Source organism: Ambystoma mexicanum, chromosome 2q (assembly GCF_040938575.1).
Source record: "Ambystoma mexicanum isolate Mex_15411 chromosome 2q, UKY_AmexF1_1, whole genome shotgun sequence".
NCBI lineage: Eukaryota > Metazoa > Chordata > Amphibia > Caudata > Ambystomatidae > Ambystoma > Ambystoma mexicanum.
The window spans coordinates 402,807,338-402,831,789 of NC_090924.1; the positions used below are offsets into that span (position 1 = coordinate 402,807,338).

General features: G+C 45.8%; 1 protein-coding gene across 1 annotated transcript in view; it reads left to right on the plus strand.

Annotated features, from left to right (window-relative positions):
* CFP (complement factor properdin) overlaps positions 1–24,452 on the plus strand; it is a 418,911-nt gene that overhangs the window by 62,003 nt on the left and 332,456 nt on the right. The window contains exon 2 of the mRNA XM_069647422.1: positions 3,819–3,969. Within this exon, the coding sequence (XP_069503523.1) occupies positions 3,819–3,969 (151 nt within the window). The remainder of the gene's footprint in view (positions 1–3,818; positions 3,970–24,452) is intronic.

Sequence of the window (24,452 nt, forward strand, 5' to 3'; positions counted from 1 at the left end):
ATGAGCACACACAGTAAAAGTCCACAGATTACTCTTAGACAGATGTATATCAAAATGCATTTATTATAGGCCTTTATACAGGGTCGGACTGGGGGATAACATTGTCTTGCGCACCAATAAAAATGTGGCCCACAATTCCTTTTGTGACACTGTTTGAATAGTACCCAAGGGGGAGTTTTTTTTATAAAGTTGTGCATTTTAAAGAATATTTATTCATCAACCCTGGTCCTAACTTCTAGCCGCAGAGTGAAAGTGGCCAGAAAAGTGGCCCACTTTGACCCACAAATCTGGCCCACACCAACATTTTGTGTTTTTGGTTCGGACATGGGCCTATTGCCCTATAAGCCAGTCTGAGCCTGCCTTTATAACAAAAACACGATAACTGTGGTTTTATCAAGAAAACAATTACCACACACGCTTATTCACTATGTAACATATATACAATAATGTGATAAGCCTAAAAATAAGCACAACCTGTAACTGAAAGGGGTTAGATCAACACATATATCAGTTTAGTCTGTCCTTCATCAACAATCCTTAACTTAGGTAGTCCAGCCCTAAGAAGTGAGGAGCCTAGCACTCCAAGTACAGTTTTGCCCCAACAACCCACAGTCATGGGTAAAACTAAAAGAGTTCTCTTCAGGGGGATGTAGCTGCTCGGGAAGGGGATTGAGGTGAAAAAGAATAAGTTCCTATTCGTAGAAGGGGGTCTATCCTTGTGGACAGTGCGACTTTCAGAGTTCGGGAATAGCTGCGGTGCACAGGCTATCACAGCCAAGGTGAGTATCTTTTGAGGAATACTCGTGCGTAAAAATGGATGGATGTGCCAGGGGGCCACCAGTAAATTAGGAAAGTACTCACCGACCCTCGACACAGTCCTGACCAAACTTTTGCAGTCCAACCCACTTTGCTCGTAGGTGTTGACCCTGCAGTTTCAGGATGCTCTGGCTCTCATCAGCTGCGGGACGGGACAATCGTCTGTGGTGGGACAGTAGCCTTTACTCGGCTCTCGAAGAAAGGAGAAATATAGTTCCTGTGTAGCATGTCTCAGGACACAGTAGGCAAGAACTGCAGGCACTTTCAGTGATGGCCACTACAGCAGGACGACGCATGAACCGCAAATGCTTGCGGTGAGGCACACTTCCGTAAATCTCCACCCAAAGGAGCTAGGACAATGAGTTTTGGCAGGGGAGGGCTCAGGACCACAAGCTAGCGATTCCCAAAGTCTTGAGTCTCAACTTGGACTGAGCGTTACTGTGCAATACCCTGGGTTTGAGTTGGACAGTTCATTGGATGGCCCAGGAACACTTCTGAAGAGGCTTTTTGGGAGTGTAAGTAGGAGATGCTGAGAGTAGTTGTTCCCACTACTCTAAAGGGGCAAAGCGCCCTTGCAGGCCTTCTTGGTTCGAAACAGCAGGGGTCCGGCGGGACAGTAGGGTCACGGTGCCACACCTTCCAGGCATGTCACCAGCGGTTCCTCAAGTCTGCTTTCTTGTTCAGGATACTTGGCTCCTTATGAGGTTCAGTGTGAACCTCAGTAGATCAACCTGGAATGGATGCAGAGCCTCTTCTCTTATCCAAGATTCGGTTCGCGCTCAAATATCAGATAGCCAATGGAAGATGTGCTCTCTTGCATGAACACAAGACGTGGGCCAACCGTGGCCCACATTGGTTCCAGTCATTCATGGCTACCAGATATACTGGCACCAGTAGTGTGGATTGGGACCAAACAGTTCCAACCCTCTTCCTGGGCACTAGCACACGTGACATGCAGGAGCCTGCGAAAGATGCAGTTTTGATGGGAGATTGCATGCCCAAATAAGGAATACCCGGGTCTCTAGACCTGTGGGAAGGCAATGGGACAAAATGGCCAAAGGACAGAACAAAAGACTTTGTTACAGCCATTTCCGGCACTGACTGGTCTTGGGCCAAATGCAGTAAATGCGGCATAGTTTGTAAAAATAGTTTCAAAGGAACTGCTGCTACCAGTTCGTCCTAGGCACACTTGTACAAACACCACAAAATCTTTAGAGAGTGGCTAGGTCAATAAAACAAAAGGACCCCTATTCGTGGTACTGCAAGGTACTTGGCTCATAGCTAAAAAGTTACCAAGAAATAGCAACAAAGTCGAAGACTAAGGGAAACGTAGTTTCCCAGTACTGACCGACTGAAGGACTGTCAGTTTCTCGATAACAAATGAGCGAAAGTCCAGAGGAGTGCAGCCAAAGGCTGTGCTCCACTGGCAAAAGTCAGTCTAGGTGAGCCAAACATAAGCAAAACGTTTGTGGGGTTTACAATTGGAGGGAAAATTGCACCTAAGGGAAATCTTTCCTAACAAGCAGCAGTGTGTGGGGGTGCCAACGTGTTAACTTTGGCTGGGCTGTGTACGCTAGGTTCAGCCCAGAAAGTACCAGCAGCGTGGAGGAGTCCTTTCCATTAACTTGGCCGAGCTGCGTATGTCAACTGCAGCCCAGCGGTGACTGCACCACGTGGTGGACCTCCACAACACTCCTCAACCCTGGCCGCGTTGGCCCGGTGTGGCCCGGGGACTCCTAGTGGACCTGGGAGGCCTGGGTAGTGCCGTTAATTGGAGTTCCTGGTGTTGCTAATGACAAGCGGCCATCTGGGGGTGGGAGTGATTATGGGGCCTCCCCTGTCTGTCAGGGGAGAATCTTCATTTAGGCCTGGGCAGCGGCAGTGACTCCGTGTAGAGCGCCTCTCAACCCTCCTTTGAGTGGGTTGAAAACCGTGGATCCAATGGTACTCTGCTTACGCCGGCAAAGTGGGTTTTTAAAAAAAACTTTTCATTTTTTAGAGTAAAGGATCCCTCACATTATTAAAACCTTTTTCTTGTTTTAAGGAAAAGGATCCTCGTGTGGCGCCTCACACCAGGGATCCTTTCCTTTATTTATGAATCCCCCTGCAGGCTACTGATTCTAGTTTACTGGTCAGTAGATGGGGACCCTCTTTTCATTCTGATCACGAGGAAAGTGCCTTGTGCATTGAATGAGGCCCAGTACAGAAAAGAAGGTATCACTACATATTATCCCCACCAAAAATATCGCCGTCGTCTGGAACGGGCAAAGGCGATATTTTTGGGGGGGGATAATTTTGGGGGTTCGTGGGCGCGGGGGTGTCCCTTGCAGGTTGCATGCCTTAATATTGCCACAAAAATATGGTGATATTTTTGTATGGGGATATTAACACGTGGAACCGAAAAAAAGTGTGCTGCAGCCTGCCTCTTTCTTTGGCGTAGGGCAATAGAACGCTACAGGTTCTACTCGTTCTCAATGACTTTCTTTTGAAAGTTAGCAGGTTGGTCATGCACGGTCCACCTGAATTCGACCATCTTTTTTTTGTTATGGGAAGACAGGGTCCACCACATGTGCCCCTTCCATACCTCACATTCCTAAACCCCAACCTCCCCGCTATCCTACATACACATATACTATACAAAAGTGCACAACGAAACTGTCGACTAACAAAAAGAAAATCTTTTACAACATGGGATACTGTGTATGCATCCTCATGTATGTCAATAGAGGGTCGGCACCCTTTGGCTCTCCAGATATTTTGAACTAGAACGTCCATAATCTGTCACCATTGGCTATAAGGGTTGATGGGAGTTGTAGTCCAAAACTTCTGGAGAGCCAAATGTTGCAGACCCCTGCGAGATGGTTTGCAGCTTTTAGTCACTGTAAATGTCTGTGCAAATCTATACAACACAACTATACAACTCCCTCCCCCAAGCCCATTTCTGATCATATTGGCGATTAGTTGTCTATCCAGTGGTAAGCTCTGTTCCTTTCTTCCTATAGTCTCGGAGGCCGAGTCCTGCTACGGGTCCTTTGAAGACACCACTGGCCACTGCTTGGATTTCATTGGGGATGATGTGACGCAGGAAGACTGCTGCCTGAACCTGAAGTACGGCTTCAAGCGGGACGAAGACTCTCCCTGTGAAGCTTGCTAGTAAGTGCGCGTGTAGAATTGGGGTGGGGCGGGGGATCTGGCGCATGGGGGGTGATGTGCGCAGTGCCGGATCATCCATTAGGCCAAGTAGGCACTGGCCTATGGGCCGCACTCCTTTTCGGGCCCTTGGAAGGCAGAGGCATTGATGCACTGCTGCACTGTGCAACGGCCTGCACCGCGTTAGCATTCTTATAATTTGCGGAGGGGCCTCCACAGGGTTTAATCCGGCACTGAATATGCGCCAACCAGGGGTCAGGGGAAGGCTAAAGTCTGAACGGGGAGGTCTGGCAGTGAATACTAATAACAAATATTGTTAGGGTGCTTCAAAGAGGCTGGCATGAAACACTGAATTAACTGTATACACTACTATATAAAAAGAAAAAGCGATCAGGAATGGTGTTGGAGAGGCAGCGAGAGGGCAGAAGGAGCATGGAAAGAGGACACCGCATTCAGTACTTAGGGTAGGGAGCTGACAGGAAAGGTCTGTGGGGTGAGTGGCCGCCTCAGGGGCCTGTGCAGAAGGTACTATTCACGGTTATGAATCAGGCTCAGGCTTTCATCTTCCAGAGGCTAATAAAATGAGAACATTTGATTTTCGCAATATTAACAACTATTATTTATGTGATAAGAAGCAAGTCTGTGAGAAGAGTTCAATATCTTTAGTAAATATAACCGTGCTTGCTTCTAATGGGACCATCTGCTGCTCTGCATCCGTCCATGCAGCGTCTTTAGTTCTTTAAGGAGAAAGCGGGGAATGAGAAGATTATCTAAAGTCATTGTTCCTGCTCCAGCACTTACCGGACACAGTCTGTCTCACGTACAAGTAACCAAAGCGTACTAAAGGGTGCTAAAGACGGGGGTGTAGGTGTTACTGAGCTCTTCCACTCCACAGCATTTTTGTGTTTTTCGAATGTGGGGGTAGGATGTTATGGGACGGAACTTATGTTTCCGGCTTCCTTTTCCCCCTAGCCAACAAAATTCACTTATGGCCTAATTTGTATAATTGTGGGAAATGGAGATGCAAAAGCAAGGCATAATGCTTTTACACGTCCCCCATACCCCCTCCCCTCAGAGACGTACTACAACAAAATGCCAGGTATAGTGGAAGTGACATCACGCGACCCTTGACCCCATGATGACTTCACAGGAAGTGATGTCATTTGACCCCACTCCCAAGTGACATTACGACAAGTGATGGCAAACAACGAGATTTTTCAGATGCGTCTAGCACCCGTGTTTCCAGGTGCTCTCATTTCAGCGAGATATAAGAACACAGAGGGAGGCATGATTTGTCCACGATTGCACATTTGGGGAATATAATTTTCCAGATTCGACGTGGGGTGTAGATGTAAAACATAACTAATGCAGTATTTGTAACAGGTTAACTGAATTCTGTAACGCAGGCTACAACTAGTGTATGGAACCACTATAGATCAGTGGACACAGAAGTTTACATACACTGGATTCACCAAACAGGCACACACAAACTCCACCCAGAACATTCAAAACGCACACCATCACATTCATAGTCATTCACCCACCAGTCAGTCACTCGTATACCTTTTCTTATCGCCACCCATTCCATCCTCTACACAGGCGGACACACCCATCCACTCATTGCATTCCCTACACAGGCACACACCCACTCACCCACTGACTCAGAACATTCAAAAAACACACTTCACTTCTCATTCACCCACCAGTCACTCACAACTTCTCTTACATCCACTCATTGCATTCTCTGCACAGGCACACACCCACCCAGAATATTCAAAAACACACATCATATCACTTCTGATTCACCCACCATTCACATACATACTACATCTGACGCGCATTTCACACATGTAAAATAAATATCCTATTTGTTAAAAAAAAGCCTTATTACCTTTTTCTTACATCTATGGTCCTTCCTTCTATGTCACCCTCAGCGTCTCCGTGCTGCTCATAAATAGCAACCAGAGAGCTTTCTGGTTCCTGTATGTGAGCTACAAGGAAGCCAGGGAGAAGGGATTGGAGCTAAACATGGAGTGCGGCATGTGCCACATGTCACAGTCCACTCCAACCCCTATTGAGCGCCTCTACTGCCCAGTCTTCAATCTGGGTGAGGACTGGGCTGGGAATCCACCAGACCTGATGTGGCAGGACCCCCAACACTGGGGCCCTGGTACACCAGGAGCTTCTGTTTCACCCCACCAAAAAACGTTCTTTTTTTTCTTTAAAGTTGGGGTCGTAAGGTATTTCCCAAGGGTTGCAATTTCTTCCCACAGGGGTTGTATTTGCGACCCCTGGCATCCCCCAAATGACGTCCCTGGTCCCCATTCAGCCCAGTTTCGTCTGCTTCCATGGAGGAGAAAGGGCATGCACTGGAGTTTAGTTCCCTGCTGTACTTTCCTCTTCTGTTTTGGGAAAGCACTTCGTTTTACACTTGCAGGGGATTTTCATGGAAGTGTAAAATGAAGGGATTCCTGTGTGATCCGCCTGGAATTAGCACTTGCTAAAGAGCGAGCAGATTCCATATGAACCCATTAGTAAAGGGCGTCTGCGAAGTGTTATTTGCAGGCAGCGTGTACATGCTTGCCAGACGGAGTATAAAACAGAGTGATGGTGGTTTCACTTTGTTTTCCACTCTACCTAGCAGCTCTTTAAAATTGCATGCCAGGCTACCCAACGGCAACCCAACTAACGTTGATGGTCCTGCACATGAAATGTGCATTTTTTTTTTTTTTTGTATTTAATCAACAGATTTTTACAAAATGACATTTTGTCATAAAACTCGCATAAAACTGATGGTGTCGCTAAAATGTGTCGTCCTCGCGGAATATGTCCGTGGCAGATTTAGTGATTCTAATATTTTGTACGTAGCTATCTGCCATTTTGTCTTGTCTCCTCCCATTAAGCGAGCCCAACAAGTATCTTCGTCAGCTATAGTAAAGTCCGAAAAAATATGTCTCAAGTAACGGCTTCTTACTTGTTGGTTTGCGGCACATTTTAGCAGTAAGTGGCGTATTGACTCTGTTTCTTGTATGTTGCAAAAACGACAGAAATTGGATTCAGTTTTGTCTCTTATTGCCAAGATCTCGTTTGTTGGCAGAAGATTGAGGCGAGCACGTAGTAACATGTCTCTCCCCTTCCTACAAGGGAATTTTTTAATGAATTCTTGTAGTTCATTTAGTCTTTTAACGTTTGGTGGCAGGTGTGCGGTTAACTTATTTTTTCCTGCAATTTCCAGAGTTCGTATCCAATCGTATTCTCGTAGTTTTTTGAGGACTAGTTTCGGATTAGTGGTTAGTGTTTCTTCGTTCTCCTGAATTTGTTCCAACACATGGATGTTATCATTTTTCCATTTCGTTAGGCTTCCAGTAGTGGTTCGTTCGAGTTCCTGATTTATCAAATTATAAATTGATGGAGGCTCCGGCATTTCCTATAAAGCATCAATTTTGCCTGTTCTACGGAGCTTTTAAGGGACGGCAAGCTGAGCTCTTTACGAATCGAGGCACCCGATGTTGAGTTAGGCAGCATGAGGACTTTCCTCCAAAACTTTGACTCCATTTTTGTCCAGATGTCTAAAGGCAAGTTTATCATGGCGTCGCCTCCATATGATAGAGTTGGCATAACTTTTTTCTTATAAAATTCTCGCACTGGTATCAGCGAGTATCTGCCAAACTTTCTATCTATTGCCCTGGCTTGGGCTGCCATTTGGTTTACTTTCGTTGTTAGCGCTATTTGCATAGCTTTGTCTTGTTTTGTACTGTCTAATGTGACTCCTAGGTATTTAAAGACCACGACTGTTTCAATTGGTTTGTCCTCAAGGTTTAAGCTCGGTCCTTTGCTTTTTCTAGTCGACTTCTCGAATCTCAGCAATTTGGTTTTTTTGATGTTGATTTCTAGCCGGTTTTCTTGCATATAATTCTGCAGACTTGCCATTTGTCTCTGTAATCCCACGGGAGTATAGTCCAAAAGTACTAGGTCGTCCGCATATAGGAGCCTCGTTATTGGTGTTTTGCAAATTTTCGGTGGGAAAGATCGTATTGTTGTGTCCGAGCCATTTATATCGCCAATAAATGCTAAGAACAAGGCCGGGGCCAGTGGGCACCCCTGTTTCACACCTCTAGCTGTTGATATCGGGTTTGATAATAAACCGTTTTGGTCCAAGCGGATCCGCATATTGGTGTCTGTGTATAATGCCTTGATTGGGTTTAGCAAGGTGGCAGGGCAGTCCCATGCCTCCAGTTTAGACCAGAGCCTATCCCTGTCTATACGATCAAAGGCCTGGGTCAGGTCGATGAATGCCACAAAGATGTTTGGGCCCCCTTCCAGGACTTTATTTTTCAGGACGGAAAGGAGTAGAATATTGGCCGTCGTGCCCATATTTTTCTTAAATCCCGTTTGAAATGGGTCTTCACAAGGGGCTTTTGCTGCCCATAGCTTAAAGTGATCTAGCAACATTGCTCCAAACACTTTCCCTATGACATCGAGTAGCGCAATTGGTCTATAGTTCGTTGGGTCCTTTTTATCACCTTTTTTGAAAATGGGTACCACTGTTGCTGATTTCCAAGACGGCGGTATAGTTCTCAAATCCGAACATTTTCTGAAGATTTTACTCAGTAGGCTTGCCCACTCTTCAGGATTTGTTTTTAAGTCCACATTTGTGACCCCGTCGGGCCCCGGGGCTCTTGAGTTCTTTAGACTTGATATCTTTAGTCGGATCTCCTCGGAGTCGTCCACTTTTAGCCATGGGCCTCGCTCATATCCAACGAGTTCGCTAGAGGGTTTCGTTGGGGCCAAGTACATTGTTTCAAAGTGTTTTACCCATGTTGTTTCGCCCACCTCACTTATTAATGATTTTTCTTGTACATCCATCGTGGCTCTCAAGGTACTCCAAAATTCTGTTGTGTTTCTCCCACTTATCATTTTTAAGATGTTTTCCGAATCTTGTTGGTAGAGTTTTAACCTATGTCCTCTAACCCAGGATTTGTAGTGCTTTGCTGCAGCCACTGCTTCTTCGTATGCTGCTGGTGTATCTTTAATTTTTGCTCTACGTTGGATTTTGCGAAGGATACGGCGTTTCTCCACCAGAGGTTTATCGAACACATGTTTTGGTGGGTTTCCACCAAACTTTTTTACAAATGTAGTTTTTTTGTACTTTGTTAGAAGTGGGATATAGTTGGTTTTATTCTCCTCCGCTATTTCCGTCATGGAATTAAATCGATTTTCTAGTTCCACAATGTGCTCCTTTGATAGTTTTAGTCGATTACCTTGTCCGTTGCTTATGATGTCGACTTTCATGTAGTCGTTCGGGGGGCTTGATGCCTCCCAAGAAGTTGAGAGCAGATTATGATCGCTGGACCTTGTTCTAATTATTCCAAAGTCTTTTGTTATAGCCAAGATCGGTTCTGTGACAAACATGTAATCTATTGTTGCCTTTGAGTTATTTCTTTCCCATGTTGGCAGACGCTTTGGGTCTGGGAAGGCTTCATGTAAATTGTGCAAATTTCTTGATTTCATCAGACGGGTCCATAGTTTTCCGCGCTGTTCTCCCCGCTGTCTATTTACTTGACTGCTTCCTTTCTCTGGATCTGTAGAGCATATTGCATTTAGGTCTCCGCAGATCATGAAGTGGTTTACTAAGTGATCCGTGCATTTGTTTTAAAATTACCCCCTTAGTTTTATGCCAGCTTGTTATATTAATGCTGGCATAACACCAATGTATTCCTATGGAGTACTGTGGCTTATTCGAACAGCAAGAAAGGAGGCGAATTGCATAGGAATCCATTGCGAACGCTGTCTGCCATGCGTACATGCAGGCAACATTTACTCAATTTGCACTGGGAAGTGAAAAAAGTCACGTAGGTTCTTTGGACTGTTTTTTGCAATTCCCAGTGCAAATGATCAAAATTGCATGGAGAGGACGTTTTTGCATTGAAGGGCAAGCGTAAGTGGTGCTCTCCGTTGTAATTGACTGAAATACTGAAGATGATATCCAAGGAGTGGGGCTGTGGGGATATGTGCTCTGCGCAACATCCTGTTTGTGGATGGGCCTCAATTTCTTTGATTCATTTAGAGGCGCACTAAACGATCTCCCCTCGTCTGTCTGAGTGCCACGCCTCCGCCCTCATCTATTTCATGTGGCCGTTGAAGCCAGGATTTGCTGGAACTAGTTCGCTCCTGATTTTGCCAGATAAGTAAACTGAGCCACATAAAGTGATTGGCTGAAACCTGGAGGCTGGAATGATGCCCAGGATCTTCGGATTCCAAGGCCAGTAACTAGCCACTGGATCTCACTACTTCCTCTGCAATTCGACCACCTGGAAGCTGCCCTGGTGTTGGTTTCTGGACTAGCGAGTTTTCCGCAACGCCAAACAGCCATCAATGCATTTGAGATTCCAGAAAAGAATAACACTGTGAACCACGTTTGCTGTGTGACTGCTTGCTTTGTCGAACTGTGGGCTGTAGTGTTGCTCTTGCTGGTTATGCTGATGCAAGCATTAAGTGTCACACGTCACACATTTGTATAACTTAATCTTGGCAGGATCGGACTGGGGCATACAATTGTCTCGGGCACCAATGAGAAAGTGGCCCACAGTTCCAAATGGCAATTCATTCTTTTTGTGAGAGACTGTATGAGTAGTACCCAAGGGGGAGGTTTTTGATAAAATGTGATGCAAATTGTGCATGTTAAACAATATGTATTCAGTAACATTGGTCAAAACGACTAGCCTCATGGTGAAGTAACTTATCAAACTGGCCCACATGGTCAAAAAAGTGGCCCACTTTGACCAACCAAAAAACTGTCCCACACCAGCGTTTTGGGTTCAGCATTGCCCTATAGGCCAGTCTGAGCATGAACCTTGGGTATTGTGAAAACATGATATTTTATTTGTATCGTGCTCGTACACAGGTGTTTCAGAGCGCGACTAGGCAAGGGAGGGGAACATGGGAGAACAACAACAATGATCTTACTAGGCCCAGTACTCCTGATAGTTGAGTTTAGGGGTTGCAGAGTCCTATTGTTTAGGAGATGAACATCCATGTAGGAGGATATGCCATGTTGACACAGAATGGTGGGTGATCCATAATTTGGGGGGGGGTAACCCCGCAGTGGGAGTGTTGTTCACTCTTAAATTGGCACATTGCAGGTCCCTCTCGTCACCTAGCCAATGTTGGAGCTAGGAGGGAACTCTGGACTGGAAAGCACTGGGGCCTTTAAAGGAGGTAGAAGTCCCTTTCACTGTCCCTATGAGTTGGAGGCAGAAGTAACTCCCAGTGGGCACTGCAGTGAGAAGCTTTGAGTGCTTGAGTCAATGGATGTAGTCTTCATCTTCTCAGTCCAACACTCAAACTGACAGAGAAACATCTGCAAAGAAGGGGAGCCAGAGCGGCTAGACTTCCAGCAGGTTTCGGGATGCTCAACCACAACATATTTGTAGTTGAAGTTTTGACTGAAGAGCACATTAATTAATTTGGTCACACAATAGTAAACTATTGTGATCATATCTTATTCTGGGCAGAAGTAGTACAAAGAAGGAAGGGGGAGTGGTAGAGCTTTTACTAATATTGCTAATCGCGAACTTGTACCACAACATGGCTTGGAATTAATAAAGGGGAGCCAGACAAATGTAGGTAGTGTCACCTCTTTGCCTTGGGTAGCAAAGGCCAGGGCAGGCTATTCTTTCCATAGAGGTGGGTCAGCAAAAGAAGAGAAAGAAAAACAGTCCTGTAAGTGCTAAAAGAAAAAAATGAAGGTCCAAATAAGTCTATACAAAAATTGCTCACATTACTCACAACCCACTCCTGCAAGAGGAAGCACAATAAAAACAGACATATGTCACAATATGCAGACAAAAAAAAGCTGTGAACTAAAGTACTAGAGGAATGTTGGAAAATGTGGTTGTTAATTAGAAAAGGTAAACCAAGCAATATATTATTTTGAAATACTTTGGTTTAGCATAGTGGCAGAGACTTAACAGGCTCTAGGGCCCAAGCTAAGGCATGGTATTGGATATCGCGTGCCAATCACTGTCAGCTAGTGATCCAGTTAATATAACTTAATTTAGTTTTTGGTGGATCAACAGTGTCTTGCTGGTTTGTCTAGTATTTTGTACAGTTTCCACCAGTGTTTTGATGTCTTCAAGTGTGTTCAGTTGTATTGGGTTACTATATCCTTGTCTTTGAGATGCGTAGTTCAGTGATTGCAATGGCACTCGGGCCCAGCAGTGTGTCTTCAAAATGGTGGGCCAATGGATTTGAACACTAGGGTAATGGTTCGAAGTTGGATTCCATCTGATTACTCAAGGTCTGAATTGGCTCGGCAGTGTTTTGTCACAACAGCAATGTTCTTGAATCGTGGGCTTGTTCGGCTTAGTGGTGGTTCTTGGGTGTGAAGTGGGGCAACCTTTGGGGTCTGCTGGTCAACTGCAGCAGCCAAAGGTAGCACCATTTTGCTATGGGTTGGGTGCTATATGTTCTTTTTGCGAAAACCTGAACTGGTGCTCTCTTCCGATCTCCATCAGCATGAAGTCTTATATGGTACCTCCATACACAGTCTCCCTGTCCGTAGCTGGGTTTCCTGGGTCTCTGGTCTTCAGCAGCAGGAAATCCCATGGTCTCTCCTAATAAGTGTCCCTTCTGTTCCCCAGGGATGTTAGGAAATGTTCTTTCCCCCATCTTGATTTTCTCACCTACTCACATATGGGAAGAGACATTGAGTAGTCAAAACTCCAACAATTAACCAACAAGGTAATTTTATTTCCAAACTTTATTTACAAAAACTAGAGTCTATTGGGGATGTCCATCTCGAGGGAGTGTCCTACCTCTTTTGCCGCAACTCCCTCCCACAATACCTTTCTTCAGGTGCAGTTGATTGGTGGCAGATATTGAGCATGCCAGAAGCTCCAAATGCTACAAGTACTCACTGCCCCTTAATGGGCAGTCTATCTAAGCTCCACCCATTTCCTGTCTCCTCGAGAAAGGTCTGTGGCTCAATTGCTAATCCTTTACAGTAGTCCTCCTCTGCAATACAGGGCTCCCATAGTCTATTATTCATTCAGCCCCCCTTCAACATGTAGATGAAATGTGGATTTGTCACTTGGTAGTGCAAGTTGCCTTCCTGTGTTGGGTTTAAGTCAACTGGTGTCGGCTCTGGGAGCTGGCCTGCCTTCTCTTCCTATGTTCGCTTTCTCGGGTCCGATCATGCGCGGCAATTTTATCACATTTCTATATGTTTAAACTAATATGGACACATCTTATAACACATCCCTCTTATAATTATGTTGGTCTGTTTATAAAAACCTGGCTTAATTATTTGGAATAACACCTCACTATTCTGTGTCCAGGAGCTTTTCTGATTAATGTCATACTTTCTCTGACCAGTAGCTTTTGGTTCTGATAAAATCAGGAGGGGCAATAGACCTCTGTATAATTGTATTCCTAACGCCAATAGGCTTTTAATGGAAGAAGCGTGAAAGGATGTTACCGTTTCCCATGAGCAGATTTGATAATGCATGCAGCTTTGTTTCTGGAAGGTTCAAATTACTCCCTCTGACTTCTAGTGCATCTTTGGACTGCAGCAGGCATTTATATGTATCCAGTTTATGGATATTTGTGACTGCGTATACAGCCCATGGGCCAGAAGCCAGCTCTAGAGTAACCACTGACACATCTTTTAACTACAGATAAGTGGAACGTTGCTTAAGCACACTTTCATGCAATATTCGCCTTTAATTTGCTCCTATAATTTAAAAAAGAAACCTATGTTGAGAGAACACTCACAGAGAAAATCTTGTTAAATTTACTCAAATTAACAAAATCTTGTTAATTTGAGTAAATGACAAAAGGACCTAAAGGATAGAACTACACTAAGGTCTGCCAAACAGATTACACTGCACTCCCTTTTCTTTACATTCTTCTGTCAGGCGGTGCTTTGGCTATTGTGCTGGATGCAAGACAAGACTTTAAAAAGACTTTGGAAAGAATATGCCTTCCTTGAAATTGGGAGAGGAGGTAGAAATAATCAAGCTGTTTATTTTCTTTTTTGGGGTCCGGTTCGGAAGAAGATACATTATTTAAAACAATATTGACAAAGCCGACAGTTTTGACTTTTGTATAGTTAAACTGGTTTCTGTGTTTTTTTTAAAAATATTGTCAGCTATATGGCATTAATAACAAGAAAATTGCAAAGGGCTCTCATTATATGCTAGATATTGCCATCATATGCCAGGTAAGATGATGCCAGGTGTATTATTCAAATGGGACATAAATCTGATGGTGGCTCTTGCACAGACATGTATGGCATTGTCATCAAAGGCTTAAGTACTCACATCGTATGCATGGTGTTTCCATCAAATACCCATTTACTCGCACCACTGCCATGGATCGCCATGAAATGCCAAGGTACTACCACCATTGATGGGATTGTCATCAAATGTCCAGGTACTCCTTGATTGTCAACAACTAATGAGGTATCCACCTCATTCAGAGGCATAAACATTAAACGTCCAGGTACCTGCCTAATCTTCAGGCACTTCCATTTAACAAACAGGTACTTTCACACTCCCAAAGACTGCTCTCAATGGCAAGTTATTCACCCCATTGCAAAGTGTGAAGAATCCGAGATGATTCTCCTTAGAAACCTGGTCTGGGACCCTCCGCATGTGAAAAACAAAAAGAGCCCAATCTATGAGCCCTCCAGTCCCTTGCACACCATTAGAGCCTAAAAAAAAGGCTAAATAAATATTTATATTAAGAAAAGATGTATAATTCATACAGAAGAAACAATTTATTATTAAATATCAGATGTTCAGCAATTGGATCCAAAATCAATGTACAATTTGAAGTTGTGAAGTAATCGCAATGCGCTTCGGTGAACCACTTCCCTTCTTCAGGAGCTGAACTGAGAACACTAAAGGAACAAAATATACCTTATCAGTATTTCTTAATACATACAATTTAAGGCCATACATCATCACCACAATAGTTAGAGTAGAGCACTCCCAGCATGCCTTGGGTTCACAGACTAATACCCTATCAAATGGGTAATCCCTAGTCTCCAGATCAACCGTGAATCGCCTACAATTCATGTGACCATTGCAACACCCTTGGTCTTACTTATAACCCATCATTCACCCAATAAGTGAACCAACTTAGACACCTCATTTGCTTTATATAGAATCAAATGAAGCAAGCATAGTATAGAAAATGAGGGTAAGATAGTGCACTCGTGTAGTTTACAATCCATCTATGTAGGAATAAAATAGCCAAATTCTAATTAGGCGTACCTTTATGCATTTGGATTGCAGAAACCCCAGTAATGATTGCGGTCGTGACATATACATATTCCAGACACACAGTAATGGTTCTCAGCCACTACAAAGAGACAGCATCCCAATGATATAAATAACATGGAGGGAGTTTCTACATTAAGATCAAGTGTATTAGCCTACCTGCTGATTTTGTTTTTGAAGTGGTCTGTGAGGGCATTGCATAGTCTCAGCAAAGGTATCGGTGTGATTTTGCATCCAGAGTGTGTTTCTCATTTCGTTTATGATTTTAAACAGTTCTTTTTGGATGTTGGTAGCTTTGGTGATTCTGTTAGCATAGTATTTTCTTTTGGCCTTGTGGATTTCCTTTTTGTACGAGTGGAATTGTCGTTGGAGTTGTGTTCTTTGCCTGATTAGTTTTTTTTCCTACATTCTACTTCAAGCTTCCTGTTCTTTCTTTTCATGGTGATGAGTAGTGGGGTAAACCATTTTGCTGTCACTCTTTTGAGGAATGGGTGAAAGGTTTTTCTTTGGAGATCTCATTGTTTGTTCCGGTGATCCATTTGTGAAGTAGTTCTGTTTTTCTGTTGAGGTCCGCTTCATCCAGGTTTGTTGTTGGCAGTTTGTTGATTTCCAGTTGTTCTGATTAGTTGTTGGCTTTGATCGCCCTCCAGTTTCTTTCCATGGTAGTCAGCAGTTTGTCAGGTTGCTTGTCTTCGTTGGCAGCGTAATTACGTAGAGGATGATGAGGTGGTCATTCCAGAGGATCTGTAGTTGTGGTGACTCAGTGTTTGTTGGCAAAGATTGCGTCTAGCACAGTGGCGTAACACAAGCTCTGGGGGCCCCCCTGCAAGCCATGCTGAGGGGGCTCCCCCCAACTCGCAACAAATCACGAGTCGCGCCACACTCTGGTCCACCCTAGATTACCACGCTTGCGCAATACGCACAAACGTGTTGCTGAAGGGGTATGCCACACACTGTACTAGGAGAAAGATATAAATGTGTTTTAATGCAATATACAGCACACTTTCTGAGAAACATTTACTAAAAAGCCACAGTGTTTGCTATTGTTGTGTAGGGTAACAGCAATCCAAAACATGCAAGTCACCAACAGTGCACACGAACATTAATGCTTTGCTATTAAAAATGCCATGCCACAATGAAAACATGTCCAACTGGCTGCACAATGTAGACCAGTGTCGACACATAATAACATTACAGTAAAGCATGCCAGGCCACATTAAGACATACCTAGATTGGTTGCACCAAAATGCCAGTCGAAGCAATAAAACTCATCAAGAAGAGAGCACACATTCAAGCCTGTGTCTCTGCGGCCTCTAACAACACAGCCAAACTCTTTAAAATCTGCAAGGAACTGGCCAATCCTGTTGCGGTTTCTACCTCTCCTGTTCCCTCAACAGGCCCTCTGTACGGCTTTGGCCTCTCGCTTCTCTGCTAAAACTCAGGACATCCTCTCCACTACCTCCTCTTCCTCTCCCTCTCTCGGCCTCCTTTGGCCATCACTCCCTCTCCTCCTCCTTTCTCCTCATTCTCTCTAACACCTGACGAGGTTTCTAGACAAGTCCCATCTATGGAAGTGTCGTTGAAACAGGTGCTCGCCTGCTCCTCCAGAACCATCAAGGACCACATTGACACCCTTGATCCAGCCTTGGCCGATTTCTGTAATCATTCTTTTGCCACTGGAACAGTCCCCTCTCCAAAATTCTTGGAAAAGCTGGCCATCTGCCAGCTTACTCTCCACACTGAATTTATTGGTTCTCTCCATGACCATCAGTCTGGCTTAAGAGCTGCCAGAGGCATGGCAACTGCTCTCCTGAACACCTGTGAAGATCTGATCTCTAACCTTGATTCCAGCATTCCTTCTGTCCTCATCATACTGGAACTTTCCTCTGCTTTCGACATGGTCAACCACGCCATCCTGATCAATTGACTCTGTGAGAACCTGGGCATCATGGATGAGGCCCTGGAGTGGCTGACCTCCTTCCTCTTGGACAGCCCCTCCCAGGTCCAACTTTGTCCCTTTCACTCCGCCACCTCTCTGTGGCATTCTCCAGGGCTCTATCCTCTCACCCTGGTTTTTCAACCTCTACTTGGCCCCTTTGACCCACCTGATCTTTACCTTTTCCTCTAACTTAGTGTTATGTGGATGACACTCGGCTTTCCTTCAGGCTCCCCTCAGCCTACTCTCCTCTCCCGCTCATTCCTGGTGTCATCTTCAACTCCACTTTCTTTCTCTCCTCACATCTCAAACGTCGCCAAGAAGTCCCACTACCAGCTGCACCTCCTCAAAGGGACTCTTCCATTTCTCACTTTCCCCCAGAAGCTCACTGTCTCCAGAGCTCTGGTTCTTTCTAGGCTGGACTACTGCAACAGCCACTTTCTCAATCTTCCTTCCTCTACTCTCCACCCTCTGCAACTAATCCAGAACAGGACTGCGAGACTCATCCTTGGCCTCAAGCCCAGGGACTGTATTTCTCCAGCCATGAAATCTCTCCATTGGCTCTCGGTGGCTGCAAGGATCAGGTTCAAGACCCTTTTTATTGTCCACAAGGCTTACTGGGGCTGGGATTCGCACTACATCCAACGCTATCTTCCAAAATACCTTCCTTCTCGAGCCCCAAGGGTTAGATGCTTCTCCAGGCAGAGATTCGGGGGGTAGATCCTTCTCCCTTGCAGGTGCCTCCCTCTGAAATGGCCTTCCTGATCCTCCCAAACTTGAGCCGGACCACCTGAAGTTCCGGAAGCAGCTCAAAACGTTCCTCTTCTCCTCTGCTTTTTCTCTCTCTCCTCCCCTGCTGACCTACCTGTCCGCTGTACCAACTGGTTGCATGGCTACCCTCTGTCTCACTGAGTCCAGGCTCTTTCTTGGTCAGTCACCCTTGCACTGCCTCCAGGCCTACCACGCAGTTAGGGGCTGTAACTGTAACCCTACAGTCCCTTGTTCTCCTTGCACTACCCAGAGCCACGCTGCCCTGGAGGCACTTACTCAGAGCATTGTGCCCTGTTTCCCACTCCCCTCTCCCTTGCACTCCCCCCGTCCCCCTTCACTTTCCCCTTGCACTTCTCGTTCTCGCACTTGCACGATCTGAATGACACAAGGCTTAGTAAGATAATTTGTCTTGTCCTCCCTCAGTTTTCCTTCACTTGTCTTGTCGTGCCTAAAAACACTTGTGTACAGGTGTGTTATATATGACTTATCATATCATAACATATCATTTTATCACAGATGCCCAGAAAAATATACAGTGCCACAGTAAGAAACGGCTAGACTGGCAGAACCCAAATGCCCGTCTAGCCAGGTAATTACACTTAGCAGGACTGCTTTATCAGAAATGCCATTTAAAAAAAGTCATACCAAGCTGAGGAATGACTAGACTGGCTGCACCAAAATGCCTCTCTACCACTAATACCAGATATCATGCCTGCTTAGCATGGACATGGGCGACCATTATGATTTATTGCAACCCCCCCACACATCCCTTCTCCCTCCCATCCCCTACCCCAACCTCCAAAATAAGGTAATTGGCCCAGAATTACCCCTGTCCCTCTTCCTTGTCCCAGTGCTTACGTATGAGGCTCCTTGCCTCACTGATGAGTACTGGAGGATGAGTGGGACTAGGAGTAATGAAGATTACAGGTAGCTAAGTCAGGCATTACCTTCATGTACCTCTACCTTATCCCAGTACTTGTGTATGAGGCAAAGTGCCTCATACACAAGTACTGCCTCATACACAAGTACTGGGATGAGGAAGACTAGGGCTAGGTGTAAAGAATATTACCAATAATTAATCAAGGCATTAAACACAAGTAGTGGTGCAACACCATTGAGCTGACTGGGCTTCAGCACTCCCCCCCGCCCCCACTGAAATTGTGGGCTATGCTGACCTGACCTGGCTGACCTATAGAGCAGTTGCCGGACAGAAAAGGACACCGATGTTAAACGGCACCTGGGTTTTGCCGTTAACAAGGGCCCGGCCCTAATGTACAGCATTTCGCTGTTTGTACCGGCATTCAAATGCCAAATATTTTAAGCAATTGAAATTTTGATGTGGGTTTAGTACTTGCATGCCATGGGAGTGATTGGAAGGGTATAGCGGAAACAGGAGACCAGTCATTCTCACAGCAGCCCATAAGTGGGTGCTTTCAGAACTAAAGGAGAGGGTTAACTGCTTGTAACATTGAAGCTGCACTAGAATAGTCTCATTAAAATGCGTGAAGAAGTTAGATGCCCCACACAAATAAGTTTGCTCCTCCCCATCACACATGAAGTTAGCACCTCTCCCAACATTTGAAAAGTTAGCCCCTCTGAAATGTAGGTTTTGTAGCGCCCTTAAACACAAGCACACACACCATTCACCATATATACACACGCACACCCAGTCATCCATATATTTAAGAGTGCACTCTTTCACCATACAGGCACACCCAGGCAGCCACCCGTACATATAAGTGTGCAACCTTTCACCACACAGGCAGACCCACCAAGGCACCTGCCAGCATAACTCATAATTGCGCCGGCACCGTTCTCAACGGTGCCGGCGCAACCGTGCTCCCCACCCCCATTCTGCCCTATTGGGCAGAATGAGGATCGGGAGCCCGGCAATACCGCCACCTGCGAATGGGCAAATACCGGCCCATTCATCTCGTAATGGCCCGGTATTGCCCAATCGCGGGAGGCGGTGCCGGTAGCGAGCATGGCGGTAGCCGTGCCTGCCATACAGGCACGGCTACCACCATGCTTGTAATGAGGCCCATTGTTTCTTTTTGAAGTCACTCTGACTTCATAAAGAAATTATTTCCGTTAAGGACTGAACCATAATGGAAATCATTTCTTTATGAAGGCAGAGTGATTTCAAAACTAAACTATTTATTTTTGAAGTCATAGGGCTTCCCCCACCCCATGACATGGAGGCCTCCAGCCTAGGGTCTTCATGTCATGGGGTGGGGGTAGCCACCAGACTTTTTGTATTCACTCTGCCTTCATGAAGAAATTATTTCTGTTACAGAAATCATTTCTTTAGAAATGCAGAGTGAATTCAAAAAGAAAATTAAAAAAAAAACAATTTTATTTTTTTTACTCCAAGTGGGGTCCCCTTCCAGAACATGTGGTTGCGGGGCCCCCCGCACCGCAGGGGGTGCGGGGGCCCCTGTTACGCCAGTGGTCTAGCATATTTACCGGTGTGTGGGCTGCTCCTTTGACTAGCTGATGTAGTTTAATTATATTCAGTTGTTTGGCTAGTGATTTTTGTTAGCTGTTTCTTCATCAAACCAGATGTTGGTCTCCCTGGATTATCGGTTGTTCCTGCTTGATGGCTAGGTTGGTGGTGGCTTCAGTGAAGGCATCGACGAAGGTTGCATCATATGTTGGTGGTCTGTATACCAGAACCAATTTGAGGTTTGTTTTGGGGCTTACTGTTAGGTGAAGGATTAGAGATTCACGGTTTTTAATGTTTACTGGTTCATCCATTTTGATTTTCAAGTGTTCCTTGTATGCTACCACAAGTCCTCCTCTTCTTTTGTTTTTCCTGTTTGCTTGTGACCACTTGAAGTTTTTGGGATACAGTTATGCAGTGTGATTTTGTAGTTGTCTAGCCATGTTTCACTTAAGAATAAGATGTCAATATCCCAATTGAAGATCTATTTGGCATGTTTGAACATTGATCTAGCGTTGATTAGGTTACAATGAGTCTTTTGGATGTGGTTGGGTTTGTTTTTTAATCCTTGTTTTGTCTTGTGGTTGTGCTTTTGGAATTCTTCTGTGTTGTTGTCACAACTTGGTTGTAGGTCTGTGTAGTCTACTTCTTTACTGAAATGATCTGTTTGATTGTTTGATGGATTCTTCTGCTTTTTCATATTCTATGTTTTGATGTGGTTGTTGCTGCTGCCCTTGTGTTTTTGTGATATAAGGGGTGAGGATGTTGGGTTAGTTCCTTTCTCTTCTCTGGTATTCTTTTTTTTTTGTTTTTTTTTTGTTGTTGCAGGATTCTAGTGAGTTCTTGCTGTGCCTGGACATGTCAGTGGTGTTGAGGGGGTGAGGCAGTTGCAAGGTACGTTGTTGGATATAGGGATTTTTCTCTTCTCATGATGCTTGTTCTGTTGGCTGGGGTGTTTTTAGGGTTGTGTTCTGTGTTTGTGGAGGTTTCTTCTAGTAGGGGGTGGGTATCTGTTCTGGTTGTTCTTTGTTCTGTTTTTCTTTGGCAGCATCCAGCTCTGTGTTCGGCATTTTAGGTTCCTTGGTGGTAGGAAGGTTTGAAGTTTGTCACAGGAGCTGTAGCCCGCCTGTAGGACCTTGTGTGCTTTGGATGGTGTTGAGTCTTATTCTCTTGCGCTGTGGTTGCGGAGTGCACTCTGTGAGCTTGTGTCTTTATACATTGGTTATGATCCGGAGGTGGTGGTTATATTGAGGCTGCTGGTGTAGGTTGGCTGGGGTGTCTGCATAAGAATGAGTTGAGATGTTGGTGGGGGGTTTTGGGTTTGGGTTGTTGTAGGGTGCGGGTAGTTAGCTCAGGGTTCAGGGCAGTTGGCCAGCAATGGGTTATGGTTTAGGTCTTCTTCCTTCGTGGGTGGAGGGTCTGAGCAGGGCGGTGTTGGGGTAGTACGTTTTGGGGGCGGGTAGCGCACTTGGTATGACTGTAGGTTTTCTGGATTACACGACAGGTTTGTATTTAACTGAGACAGTGACCTAGCTGTGGGTAATTGCTTTCAACGGTTAGCTGGATGAACCTAGACAGTGGGGAAGGCCTGAGTTTCAAGATGGCACACACAAGGGACCACACCTAGATTTGCTATTCCTGTATGGTGGGGGAAAGGCATAGGTTTTACAAAAGGCCGATATGAGCAGACAAACCTGGGTTTGATGTTTCTGTACAGTGGTAGGAGGGACTAGGTTTCACAATACAGTGGGCTAATAAGGGAGAACTGTCATGACCACGGGACCAGAACACAAAACCCACACCATCTAGTGATGGGGGCAATGGGTCACATGACTCACTTATGTCCCATTGGTAGTCATAAACACAGGGGTCAAAGGTGCCAGGCTCATATAGAGATGTGAGAAGGAACCCTTTATTTCAGTGCAGGTGTGCTTTTATTTTACTTCAGTACTGGAGTGCTTTTATTTTACAAGAACTTTCCAGGTGCTGAAAGCCTTTATTCCAGAGAACACCCTCATGTGCTGACTCATCGGGCGTGGCTCCCTAGGCCTGGTCTTCAGGTGCTGACTCATCGGGTGTGGCAGGGCAGGGCATGGCAGCAGACAGGCCAGAGCTACTGGATGTGGCCAGGAACAAGACTATATAAACCTACCGATCGGTCAAGCAAACGCTTCGCGTTACTTTGCACCTCCGTGGAACGTGACGCTCACCGCCGCCAGGACAGCATCCTTACCTGGACCCGGGTTCGCATCTCACGGCAACGCTCCATCTTCTTGGCAGATCCCGAATCGACACCGCAGCACCTGCACTCTCTGTCCCATGAAACCAAAGTCCTGAAATGAGAAAAGAAGACAAGACAAGGTTAGAACTCCCGAAAACACCCAATCCAGGGTTGCGCCGCATTTAAAACTCAACACGCACCCTAAGGCACCATTAAAGGCTACTTAGTAGGTGTCAGACCGTCTCAGCCCCGCTCCTCTGTACCGCTGGCTCCGCTTCTTCTAGCGCAGCTACCGTCGACACCGCTACACCACCTGCAAGGGGAGAGAGCAGAGAAAAGAGACATTCCATACAAAGGACAGAGAACAAACTTTACAAATACAATTACAACAGTCGGAAGACAAGTGGGCAAGTGGAAACAAGGGAAACACTTAACTACAAGAGAAGTGGACTAGTCGCAGCTGGCCTGGACTTCCACGACAAGGGACCAGTGAAGGAACTTGGTTCCCTTCAACAAGCGCCCCTGCCAGAAGCAGCAGGATGGAGAGCTCATCATCATCCTCATTCAGCAGGTGAGCCTCAAGAGTAGTGCAACCCCAGGGAAGCCACATCCAGGGAGAAGAGGTCTGGAGAAGGGGTCGGGGACCACAGGCTGTATACTCATACGACCCGCCTTATATTCACGCAGGAACTGCACTGCTCATCACCGCAGTGCCCCACACAGACGTAAAGGGAGGAACAGACAAGAGGAGTTTCATCCCTGGGAGGGCTGACCCCGTGCCCCAGTGCCTCTGCAAAGACCAGGTGAGTGTAACAAGAACACACCTAGATTTGAGATTCCTGTATGGTGGGAGAGAGGCCTAGGTTTCACAATACAATAGGTTGATGAGGGCGAAAACACCTAGATTCGAGGTTCCTGTATAGCAGGAGAAAGGCCCATGTTTCACAATACAATCAGCATGTATTCATAGTGGATTTCCTAGAGTGATGGATGTGTGTGGTTGGTGTAATTATTGCAGGCAACAAGAGGTCCGGGCTCCCCTCTGCAATAACCTGTTCTGTGGGAATGTACCCATTCAGAGTCCACAGCCACATGTCTTAGCTCACTGTACCTTTCACAAAGGAGGAATAATCAATTTGCTTATCAGTCTTTGTCCTTCCCACTTGAGCAGTCCAGCACCAAAATGCAATGGCAATCCTCCTTTGAACAAAAGTAGCAAAAGCAACCGAGACACGTTTTCCCGGCCTAGTCGGGCCTCATCAGTGAGGTGGCGCTGTGCCTCTATGAGCACAGTGCGCAGTGTTGATGGTGTAGGGTGAGGTGAAAGTTAATGTAGTTATTGGTACCAGTAATTGGGCCTCTCTTGCCTGTAGATGCTGGTTGACGGTGGTCTGTTCCTTGTTCGGCACTTCTAGACACTGTCGCAAGCTGCTTCTGCTGGTTAGCTGGTGGAATTGTGCTTTGGCAACCACCTAGATGCAATGGGTTGGGAGTGAGGAACGCGTTGGCTGCTGCTTGGGGAATAGGTAGAGTGGGCCACAGCGACTGGGTACATCTGCGATGCACTGCTCTCCTGTTCCTAGGGCTAAGAGTTGGGTGGAAGCCAAGCAGTGGGGGACGGCGGGTTGATATGGGTTATATTTGTTACTGGGAACTCGGGGCGGGGGGGATAGGTGCCAGTTTAGGCTGGGTTTGTTCTTAGTGGGTGGCTGCCTGCTTCCCCTGCATACACCTGCAGACACCTCCTTGGCTGCTTCTTAGGGGGCTGCCCTTTGCAGCCCCTGCGGCTAAGGGCCCAAAGGCAATCGGGAAGAGGGCTGCCCTAGAAGT